At 42.7% G+C, this 12,173-nt stretch overlaps 1 protein-coding gene across 1 annotated transcript in view; it reads left to right on the top strand.

Moving 5' to 3' along the window:
- The window catches only part of BRINP1 (BMP/retinoic acid inducible neural specific 1), a 203,742-nt gene extending 193,196 nt beyond the window's left edge, over nucleotides 1-10,546 (top strand). Inside the window, exon 8 of the mRNA XM_032251437.1 lies at nucleotides 8,953-10,546. Within this exon, the coding sequence (XP_032107328.1) occupies nucleotides 8,953-10,093 (1,141 nt within the window). The 3' untranslated portion in view covers nucleotides 10,094-10,546. The remainder of the gene's footprint in view (nucleotides 1-8,952) is intronic.
- Nucleotides 10,547-12,173: the final 1,627 nt, after the last annotated feature.

Below are 12,173 nucleotides of genomic sequence, written 5' to 3'. Positions count from 1 at the left end.
GGTATTGCAAATACATTCTGTCATTGAAAATTGTCTTTTCATGTGACAAGTCACTAGTGACCATCAGGAAGTTATTTCTCTTCTCTGAGCCACAGTTTTTTCATATCATTAAAATGAAATTAATTATCCTCTCTCGACCCAGCCTGGGATGCAGATATATTGTAAGGATCAAAATTAGAGAACAAACAGAAGAGCTTTAGAAAGTTTGAAAGTGATATGAAAATGTCATGTTTTGCTGCTTTATTCATATCACTCTGATTGTTTCAAAGGACAGTCTTATCGGGAAATGTTTTACTGAAGTTTAACATCCATATAGAAAGTGGAAACAACATAAATGTGCCGTAAGATGATTCTTCACAAAGTGAATTCACACATATAACCACCACCAGATCAAAAACTAAGGTATTCTCTGCACTGTACAGACCCCCGTGTCTTCTTCTGAGCCTTATCAACCTTCTCCCCAAGGGTATTATTTTTTTCACTGCTTTATCCAGTGTAGGTCAGTTTTGCTTTATATATGAAATGAACTCTTTGTGTCTGGTTTCTTTCACCTTTCCATCTTTCTATGAGATATTTCTCTATTTTGTTTTGTTTTGTTAGTTGAGGCTCATTCATCCTCAAAAATATTTCATTGTGTATGTAGAATTCTCTTCTACTGCTGATGGTCATCTGACTCGTTTGGCATTATTCCAAGTAGTGCTGCAATATTATACCTGTCTTTTGGTGGACTTATGTATGCCTTTTTATTGGGTACATATTAGGTGTGGAATTGTTAGAACATGTATGCTGTATTTATAGGTTCAGCTTACTGGATACTTTAATACATACTTCCAGTTTTCTAAATTTGTTGAAGTAAGCTTTGTTCCTAGCAGTAGCCTAGGAGAGTTTCTATTGTTCCACAACCTTGATGACTTAGTGCTTACCTTCTTTTTAACTTTATATTCTAATTTTATTTTACCATCCTGCTGAGTAGTATATCATTGCAATTTTAATTCGCATTTTTCTGATAGTAAATGAAGTGGAGATGCATTACATATTGGCCTTTCAAATATTCTTTTTGATGAAGTGCCTGTCCATATCATTCACCTATTTTCTCTTTTGGTTATCTGAATATTTCTCATTGATTTGTAGTTGTTTATGTATTATCTTAGTCTGTTCAGGCTGCTATAATAAAATGCCAAACACTGGCTATAAGTAACACAAATATATTTCTCATAGCTCTGAAGGTTGGAAAGTCTGAGATCAAGGCATTGGTAGATTTGGTGTCTGGTAAGCGCTGTTGGGTTCACCTTCTACCTGTGTCTTCACATGTTGGAAGAGACAAGGAGTCTCTCTTATGTCTCATTTATGAGAACACTAATTCCATTCATGAAAGCTCCACTTTCATGACCTAATTAGCTCCCAAAGGCACCACCTTCTAATATCATCATCTTGGAAATTGAAATTTCAACATAGAAATTTGAGGAAGAGGATACACAAACTTTCAGACCTTAGCATGTCTTATAAATACAATCTCTTGTGGGCTAAAAATATTACAAATATATTCTGTCATTGAAAGTTGTCTTTTCAGTCTATGGTATCTTTTGATGAATTTGTTTTAATATTTGTACAGTCCTATTAATCAATTATCTTCTTTCATGGTGAAGACTTTTAAGAAATCTTTGCCTACTGTCATCACGATGCTCCCCTACGTTTTCTCCTAAAAGTTGTTTGTTGCTGTTGTTGTTTTACTTTTTTCATTGAGATCCGCAAACCATCTGTTTTGATTTAGGAGTACAGAGGAAGTTAAGTGTCAAGATTTATTTTGTTTAATATGGATATTCAACTGATCCAGCAGCATTTGTTGAATTCTTTCCCTCTCTGAGTTTTTAAATTATAATTACTGATTTCAGAGGGATCATTCACTATGTGAGCTCAAGGGAAGCATAGTTTATTTGTATGAGAGACAGTGTGTACCTACTATACGTTAGAAACTTTATGCACATCATCTTATCTGAGCCTCGGAACAGCCTTGCCAGGATTGTATTATTATTCTATTCTGTAGCTGAGAAAACTGAAGCTTAGAAAGGACAAGCAATTAACTCAAGGTTAAATAATGAGTAGCAGAGCTATGACTTTCTTTTTTTTTTTTTTTTTTGGATGCCAAAGCTCATGTTGGCTCTTCTTCAAGTATCATGGTGACAACATACATTAGAACTGTGGAGACTGAATAACCAGTGAGTTGAAGAAACTAGGTTATAATCAACTGGGCTGTTTTAGTAACCAAAAGGAATAATTTTACTAGAGACATTTATAAGGTCTAGTTATTCCTTGCCCTCAGTAATGATCATGGTTAGTAATGGCCAGTCATTACTTCTTTTCGCTGGAAGTCTCTTCGGAGCTTTGCACCTTCCATTCTAGCTCTTAAGACAAAGTGTAAAGTAGATATTACCTTCCCCGTTTGACAGATAAGAATACTGAAGGTCAAAGAGGTCAGGCGGCTTATTTAAGGTCGAATTGCAAGACCAAATATGCAAGGTCAAATAGTGGTAAAGCAGGGCCCAGCACTTATTTAACTTATTCCTTCACCTATGATCACCCTTATTCACCGCCAAGATCGTAGATCTAGATGACCATTATTGTACTTTTGGCCCTTTAGACCATGTTCATCCTCTCTTATTTCATAGCTTTTTGCTTGGAGCCTGTTATTATCCAGCCTGACTACTGCCCTCGAAGAATAAACCACTCTCGTAGCCCTCCACTAGGGAGTGCCCTGCTGTTTTTAGCCTATCTGTCACTCTTGAGAGGCTCCAGGCGCTTTCCTTCACCTGTCTTCAGCACATCCATGCCCCGGAGCAAAATGCTGAATTTGAATATGCAGCTGATGTTGCCTGTCGCCTTCCAGACACAGAACTGTCTAATTGCAAAAATTGTTTCATGATCCTCCCCAATTAAGCTCCTGACAACCTAATTTTAAAGACCCTATTGGATTTTTTATACTGATGCTCTTCTCCTTCTTCCTTCTTCCTCCTACCTCTGCCATCTCCAGTAAGGCCTATTACCTTCACTCCACAACTGAAAATTAGAAAATGGCTTTACCGTGACAAGGGACCATAACATTTTCTTTTGGTCTTTCTTTCTTATTATTATGAGCTACTCAATGAGGCTGTGACACCATGTGAAGAACTGAGAGAAGGAAAAACAGGTTATTAAAGCAATGTCAGAAACTCAAACAGGGTAATGATTAAAAGCTAAATATTTATCTGGGAAAAATAGTGAACAGAGTGGGTCTGATGGCCAGTTATACTTCATAATAGCACATCCATAGCATTTCTGAGGCTCCTTTCAGTGGAACCTCAAGCATTCTGACACCATTGACTTGATGTATTCATCTCTTATAAATGCCACTTCTTCACATACACACACACACACACACACACACACACACACAGAGTCGTACACAGCACAACTAAAGAACAGTTGTGCTATCACACAACTAGAGATGGGCTACATCATCAGAATCCTAAAAAAAACTGTCTTCTCAGTTTAGTCTGTGGAATACGCATTTTGTGGAGTCAGAATTACTCAGACACCCATTACAATGTCAAATAAATGCCAAGGAAAAAGCAAAGGGCATAAATAAAAGAATAATACAGAACTCCAATTTCTTTTTTTTTTTTTTTTTTTTTTTTCATTTCCTCGGCACTTTTAAATACACACTGCTGGTAGGCAAATGGGGGTTATGGATTATAGCTTTCTATTTTATCCTAGATCTGTTTTTCTCCCTCTCTCCTTGGCACTCAATTTGTATGATCTCCCCTAAAATGCCACTGGCCCCACACTATTCCTATCTTAGGCAAAACCTCCAATTAAAATCAGCAGGGGGTTTGCTTGATTTAGGAACCCCAGCCTCTGCTCCCCAGCCAGGGGGTTCTGAAAGGGAGATGTGTACCTTTGAAAGCACTGATGGGAAGCCCTGGGTGGCGGAGACTGTCCTCAAAATGACTAGCGACTCCATGCTGTGTCACCAGGAGACCTGTCAGGTCGCCAGAAAATCCTGCCTGAGGCAAAGACAGAGCCTGCAGGGGGGCAGCCGAGGTGTTTCCATGGTCCACAGCCTCCTTCTCCTCCAGTCGGGAATCTAGAGGGGAGGAAATGCAGAGGACAGGCATTGAGGGAGTATTGGATTTGGACCCAGGAACCCTGAGCTTTGCTCTGCTACACGCATGCTGTGTGACCAAGGTGAGGCACAGTCTCTCTGTGGCCTTCAATGCCCTCATCGGTGGGATAAAAATCACAAGGGAATCCTATCTCATGGGGCTGGTGTGAGGATAAAGTGGTAACTGCCATGATGTAGAAAACACTTAAGAAACAGCGATTTTTTTGACCTCAGCAACCATCTCTGTGTTCAGGCCTAAACATGAGGAAGATGAACATTTCTACGGTTTCTTCTTGAAGGTTCCCTGCTTCTATAATGGTCCAAACTGCTTCATTTGGAGCCAGCGTGGGTACCTGTCAATCAGGCTCCAGAGTTTTCCAGTTTAGAAATGAAAATGCAGCTCCCTTCTCTCTCTTCCTTCCTCCTTCCCTCCTTCCTCTCAGCCCCCTATCAGAATGAATTGAAATCCCATCCAACAGACAGTTGCTGATTTGGATGTATTGCATCTAGCTTTGGCTGCAGATGGAAGATACTTTGGGTCCTTAGGGACAGAGAAAAGCACTTTAAAACCTGCTCCTCCCTGCCTCACACTGACTGGCTTTCAGCAGGGCTGTGTCAGCCTTTGTGAGACCCTCCCCTCTGGAGCAGCCTATTAAGCTGCTTCTCTGTTGCCAGGGTTGAGGCAGGCTGTCACCAAGTAACCTGGGAAATGGTATTTATAGATTGCAGTCCCTCCTATCCCTGATCCCCAGCATCTCCCTATGTACTTGTCTGAAGCCCCAATTATCTGTGAGTGGAGGAGAGGGACCCTGGCAGGTCCAGAGGAAGCAAGGAATGTGAAAATAGGCCCTTGACAAGCTCAAACTTTCAGTATTTTTCCATTATTTTCATTTATTTCTCTTCTCTTCTCTTGCTTTCTTCTTATTGCTCACCTCATCGTTACAATTTTACATTATGGTACCTAAATGAAGTTGCACTGATGCCAGAGGTAGAGAGTTTGGTATTGGAATGTGGAGTACCTTTGTGATCTCAGACAAGTTCTCTCACTTCTCAATGACTCCCTTTTCTTTGTCTGTAACATGGAGGTGGTTTCATGTGCTGTTCAGGAAGACAGTATGAAGAACCTCCAGCACTATGCCTGGTATACAGTGAGTACTCAATAGTTGTAAGTCACAGATGCTTTTGGCTGGCTTAGGGTGCTGCCTAGAATTGAACCTTGTAGAGTTTATGACTATCCATGACAACTAGTCAGAGAACTGGCTGGCGATGGAGAAGGCATAGGAGATTGATTTGATTGAGGCTTCTTCCTCATTATTGCAATTTGCTTGTATTCAAAAGAAACACACACACAAAATGAAATGAGCTTTTTTTTTTGGTTCTAATCTCAGAATGAAATATTGAAAAGCAAAAGAAAGTTCATTGACTTTGGGGATCAGGACTCACTGGAAACAATTGTTTTCCCTCTCTGCCACTACTGTCCCCATAATTGGCCTCTCTAGAAAAGGAGGAGAATGAACAACTAGCCCGCCCACAAATGGCCCATCCAATGTCCATCTTCCCCAAATCTGTGCATTAACAGAGATGATGCCTTGGCTGCATCTCTTTGTTTCTGTCCCACCCACTCTAATTTCATTCCATCTCGTCCTCTCTGCCCAGGGTCTCCTCCGTAGCCTCTGCCTGCTCATTTGCTCCATATTTCTCCATCTCCAACACCAAGTCCCTTTTCCGCTTATCACCCTTCCCCACTCTCCACCTTTCCCCTCTGTCTTCTTTCCTCTTTCCCTCGGCCTCGTGCTCCCTGCTCCCCGTGAACACCACCTGCTTTCCAAGTCCTCTTGCTGTATCATTAATGCGTTCTTTGATACAGCCCACAACCTCATGATTATTCTGAGGTCAGGAGATGCAGGTGCCACGCAGCTCGCGAATGTGTCTCAGAGGCCCTCTGTCCCCAATCCCTCCTGCCCGACAGGGCTGGAATCCTAATTTGCCACTAGCCCCGTTGCTTATTGCAGTATCACCAGGAACTTTCATCTTTTTATTTCCCTCACCGAGGATTCTGAGAATTCAGCCACAATGAAGCATTGATTCCAGGAGTGGGGGCTGTGGTTCTTACAAAGGGTCCCAATGATGAGACACGAGAAAGGGGGCGCTCTACGGGGTTAAAGAATGCCTTGCAGATGGGAAAGAGGAGCTCTAAATGGGGTACTGTCCTGTCACTTGGAGAGGGAGTGACAGGGGCAAGTGTGGGCCATGTGAAAGAGGCATTTTGAAATGACGCCGTCGTCAGATGGAACCACGCAATCAGGGCCGTGTGGAGGGCCCCTGTAGCTCACAGAAATATCAGATGACTCATATCCAATATTCAGTCAATGTTCTGGTTTGGGAGGTGGGAGCCACATAGCTCATCATTATTCCAGCTCCGTTTCCTGAAGGCTGGGCCTGCTGCTGTTCTCCAGGCTGTAATAGGATTGGTCTCACGAAGCAGAAACTGGGGAGGCCTGGAGCTGTGTGGGTGGATGGTATGGAAAACAAATACTGCAGTCCTAAGGGGAGAGGGAGAAGTTTGTTTTTCTTTTTTTAAATGAAAAAATAACGAGAAACATGTAAATATTCTGTATGCATTCATTCAGCAAACATAGATTCACTCAGCAGGCAGTTTATAGAGCCAGGCTCTGGGCTAGGTGCTGGCAGAAGGAGAGATCTCCCCTCTCAAGCCTAAGAGCCTGGAGGGGAAACTAACAGGGAAACGAGCGGTTTCAATACAATGTTTTGGGTGCTGTGAGGGAGGTTTTTATCGCCAGGGCTGGGTGGATCTGTGGATTTAAAAAGGAGAGGGTTTCAAGGAGCACACTAATTATTCCGCCATTTTCTTCTAGCCGATAAGCAACTCAGTGAAAGCAAAGCATGCTGGGAAGCCATTTCAACAGTATCCATTTTCAAATGGCTATAACAAAATGGTTTTCCTCAAACTCCAGAGCGATAGTGAAATCCCTGAGAGCGTCTCAATACCTTCAAAGGAAGAGCTTATTCTCTGGGATAAGAGTACTTTTTATTATTACCTTTTTCATAATTGCTCTGTGCCAGGCTCTTTTAAGCCCTTTAAATATATTATCTCACTGAATCCTCTCACCAGCTGCATAGGATGGGCTTTAATATCCTCATTTTAGATAATGGATACTGTGGCTTAAAGAGATGAAGTGACTTGATCCTGGTTATAGAATGCAGCTTTGAACTCAGCTCTTTTGGGCCAACACCTATGCTTTTCAACATTAGGCTTTACTGCCTAATTAGGCTCTTGGTGTTTGCGGTCTGGGGATTGCGCCTCATCAGTGGAAGTGATAAAATAATAGATGAATTGTTAACGCTTCCTACCACAGAGAGCACAATGCAACTTAGCTTCTGTTTCTAGCTTTATAAAATGGAGATCAGGAACCACTGAGAGCATCATCATCATCATCATCATCATCACCACAGCACACGACAGTCTTAAGAAGGGTGCTCTTGACTCTCACTTGACAGACAATGCAAAAAGCCACAGCTATGAGCCAGGAGACTACTCTCTGATTGTTCGGCTTTGAGTCCATCAGGTCATCTCTGAGCTTCCATTGCCATGACTATAAAATATTGCTGAGGGTCCCTTTGCAGGAATAACAAAAGCTAACTAACTTTTATTGAGCTCTTAATAACTACCAAGTTTGGGGCTAAGCCTTCACATAAAAAATTTATATAATCTTCACATAGCACTGTGTGGTAGGCATGATTAGGAAGTTGAAGAAAACTGCCCAGTATTGCCTTAGCTTGCAGATGGAGGAGCCAGGAGATTTTCAGCTATCTCTGATGGACCTCAAGTCCCAGGGTATTTTTAGGGTGTTGCTGTGAGGCTTCAGTGAGAAAATGGGAGTGAATATACCCTGTGCAGGGTAAAAAGTGCTAGACACACGTAAGATATTATTGGTAGCATGGAAGACAGCCAAGAGGTGACTTGCACAGAAAAAAGGAAAGATGAGAGGCCTCTCAGCTGACTGCCTTGCATATTTGTTCCTCCTCTGATGCTGCTTCTTATCTGATGGAGTATCTGTCTTCATTAGAATGTTTCAGTGGATGAAATCTGGTGAGAAACTTTGGTATCATTTATAGTGTTGAAGGCCTGGGGAGGGAGCCCAAAGGTTGCAACAGAAATGCAACTGAATGGAGAGGAGTTTGGAGCTCTGAAAAAATGCAGGGAAGTAGTAACCCATTTCTAACATGTTCTGAAAAGCCACCATGAGGATCATGTAAGATCATCAACAGGGAAGCACTACATGATTTCTAGAGTATGATAAAATATAATTTGTTTTCGTTGAAGTTGTTAGATGCTATACACACTCATGGGAGTAATCTGTGTTTTAAGTTAAATGAAATAACCTCTAGGTCCTTTTTATTGCTGATTGTTTACAATATGTTGTCATCCAGAAGGCGTATTTGAGTCTAGACACTTTCATTTCCTGAATCGCACTTTTTTGGGACTAGTGTATAATGGAATCACAGAGCTAGAAGGACCCCAAGAAACAGGTACACTAACCCCTTCGTTTTGTAGATGAGGACACTGAGCATTAGAAAGGTAAAGTACAATGTCATGCAGCTGGTTTGTGGCATTCCGAAGAGCTACAATGTAGTTCTTACCTTTATATTCGATGCCCTTCCTGTAAATGTCACTGCTCCATCCGGTCGTTTCATACTTTGGGCAGCTCTGGTTTGCATTATCAGTTGGATAACTGTAACTCACAGACCCACCCGTGGTGGTTAACCTTCTCCATTTTTCCTGTATCTCCCAGGACAATTCAGCAGTGGCTTGCAAGGGTCCAGTCGCTCCTCTACTGTAATGAGAACGGGTTTTGGGGAACCTTCCTGGAGAGCCAGCGGAGCTGCGTGTGCCACGGCAGCACCACGCTGTGCCAGCGCCCCATTCCCTGCGTGATCGGCGGGAACAACAGCTGCGCCATGTGCAGCCTGGCCAACATCTCCCTCTGCGGCTCCTGCAACAAGGGCTACAAGCTGTACCGAGGCCGCTGTGAACCGCAGAACGTGGACTCGGAGCGGAGCGAGCAGTTCATCAGCTTTGAGACCGACCTGGACTTCCAGGACCTGGAGCTGAAGTACCTGCTGCAGAAGATGGACTCGCGCCTCTACGTCCACACCACCTTCATCAGCAACGAGATCCGCCTCGACACCTTCTTTGACCCTCGGTGGCGCAAGCGCATGTCCCTCACTCTCAAGAGCAACAAGAACCGCATGGATTTCATCCACATGGTGATCGGTATGTCCATGCGCATCTGCCAGATGCGCAACAGCAGCCTGGACCCCATGTTCTATGTCTATGTCAACCCCTTCAGCGGCAGCCATTCGGAGGGCTGGAACATGCCCTTCGGGGAATTTGGCTACCCACGCTGGGAGAAGATCCGTCTCCAAAACAGCCAGTGCTACAACTGGACTCTCTTGCTGGGCAATCGGTGGAAAACGTTTTTCGAGACGGTCCACATCTACCTACGTAGTCGGACTCGGCTACCTACCCTGCTGCGAAATGAGACCGGCCAGGGCCCCGTGGACCTGTCCGATCCCTCCAAGAGGCAGTTCTACATCAAGATCTCGGATGTGCAGGTGTTCGGGTACAGCCTGAGGTTCAACGCGGACCTCCTGCGCAGCGCAGTGCAGCAGGTCAACCAGTCCTACACACAGGGCGGCCAGTTCTATTCCTCTTCGTCGGTGATGCTCCTCTTGTTGGATATTCGGGACCGAATTAATCGCCTGGCCCCTCCTGTGGCCCCGGGGAAACCCCAGCTGGACTTGTTCTCCTGTATGCTGAAACACCGCCTGAAACTGACCAACAGCGAGATCATCAGGGTGAACCACGCCTTGGACCTGTATAACACGGAGATCCTCAAACAGTCGGACCAGATGACAGCCAAACTCTGCTAACCCGGGACTCCTTGCCATGGACTTTCCCTGTTGTGCAAACGCAACAGAACAAAATGAAGCAAAACAGAACAAAACAAAAAAACCCCACAAAAATTTGTAAAATGTAATTAATATTCAAAGAAAAGGGGGAAAATCTTCATTTGTTGGAAATGAAAATGTTCTAGCAACTGTATAAAACCGTTGGGCATGTTTGTTATTTCTATACTCTGTCATGAAGAAGGGTCTCAGCCTTTTATGGAGCTTTGAGGGAGTTGCTTCTTAGGCCTCAGGTGCTGTATGGAGGGGTGAGAAGGGAGAAAGCATATGCAATGAATTGTAAAGATCTCTGCTGTGCAGGTGCTAAGATTAAACACTAAAGAGAAAGAGAGATATATGTAATGTACAACTGACACTGCCATTTTTCCTTTTTGGAGGAAATGGACATAGATAAAGAAGATATTTCTTCGGTTAAGATTTCTTTCCTCTTTATGCTTAATTCCTTGTGTGTGTGTGTTTTTCTCTTTTGACTCTTCCTCACACGGGTGGAGATACAATGACAATGCTATCTATCTTACCCATGTGGCTTCTTTTATTCTGAATACACTAAAACTAATGGAAGCTGGCTAGTAGGTGACATTAGGAGGGTGTATATTCACATGGTCACAGGACATTAAGTAATTTTGGATATCAGCTCATCGAACTCCTTAGTTTGAGAAATAGGCTCAGAGAGGGATGGCATGCCCATGATGAAACTAGAGTTACTACCTGAAAGAGAACTTGAACCTCCTTTCTGACTCCCCTGGCAAATACACCTTTTTCCAAATTACACTGGCCACTTTTGTATTTTCTCCTTCAAAATAGTTGCCAAGGGATGAAGAATTTTTTCAGTCTGAGGTTGTTTGTTTGAAGAGAGAGAGAATGAGTGAGTGAGTTTGAAAAAACTTCTCCCCCCACTCTCTAAAACAAATTGTTAAATTTCCCAGAAATTCTTTCTGTATTAAAGGTAAAGTTTTAGTTTAAATAAAATCAGATACCAAAAACCAGGGTAAATTTAGTATTGCATTGATTTGCCAGATAGACTTCCCCAAGAAGTCAGTGTCTCTCTCTCTCTCTCTCTCTCTCCTCTCTCCCTCTCTCTCTCCCCCCCTCCTCTCTCTCTCTCTCTCTCTCTCTCTCTCTCTCCTCTCTCCCCTCTCTCCTTTCTGTCCATATATATGTGTCTATGTATATGTACACACATACATACACACACACACATACATCTATCTCCTTTGACAATACATATGCACATCTACCACCTACATCCACTCTCCTTCCCACACACAAAAATATAAACACTGCCACTTCCTTGACATGTGTGAAAGGTTGAGAGGCCTTATGAGCAACTTGGGGGTTAAATCAGGATGACAGACTAAGAAAGACAGCTCATTTGAAAGCAGTATGTAAAGGATTACTTCTTAGTCTCCATAAACTCTGAGACTAAGATGGTACTTGCAAGAGGTGCTTCCTGAGCATCTGGATCCTCATTTCTGCATTGGCAGAGAAATGCAGAATCACAAAATTTTAGGGTTGGAAGAGAAAATAGAACTACTGTGGTCTCAACTTCTTCCAGTGCAAATCTCTTCATCATTGGGAAATCACCACTGTTCACTGACTGGATCATACCAGGGACAGGGAGCTAATTAGCTCTATCTTCCACTTTCTTTGAATTATTAATATTATTTCATGGAAGAAGAGTAATAGCTCCCATTCCAGCTTGTGTTATAAACCAGATCTAATTGGAATATCCTTCCATATTTTGACCAGCTTTGCATACTCACCCACTGGGTCCAGTTCTGCAATGTGCATTTCCTTCTTATTTCCATTCTTACGTAATGTCCTCCTAGATAAAATACAAAGACCTATCTCAGAGGTTATTGAACTCACTGTTAGCAGGACACAAAGTGAACACCATCCCTGGTGTAGTTTATTTTAGGGTGAAAGAAGGGGAGGGTTTCAATGCATAAAGGTAAAGAATTATCTACTTTGTCTAAGTGTGTCTGACTAGAATTCTTTTTTTTCTTTTAGTATGGTAATTCCAACTTTATTTTAGCTTTTAGTA

Source organism: Sapajus apella, unplaced genomic scaffold (genome assembly GCF_009761245.1).
Source record: "Sapajus apella isolate SASKATOON/1434 unplaced genomic scaffold, GSC_monkey_1.0 scaffold76, whole genome shotgun sequence".
Taxonomy (NCBI): Eukaryota; Metazoa; Chordata; class Mammalia; order Primates; family Cebidae; genus Sapajus; species Sapajus apella.
This window is presented reverse-complemented; position numbering and strand designations above follow the sequence as displayed.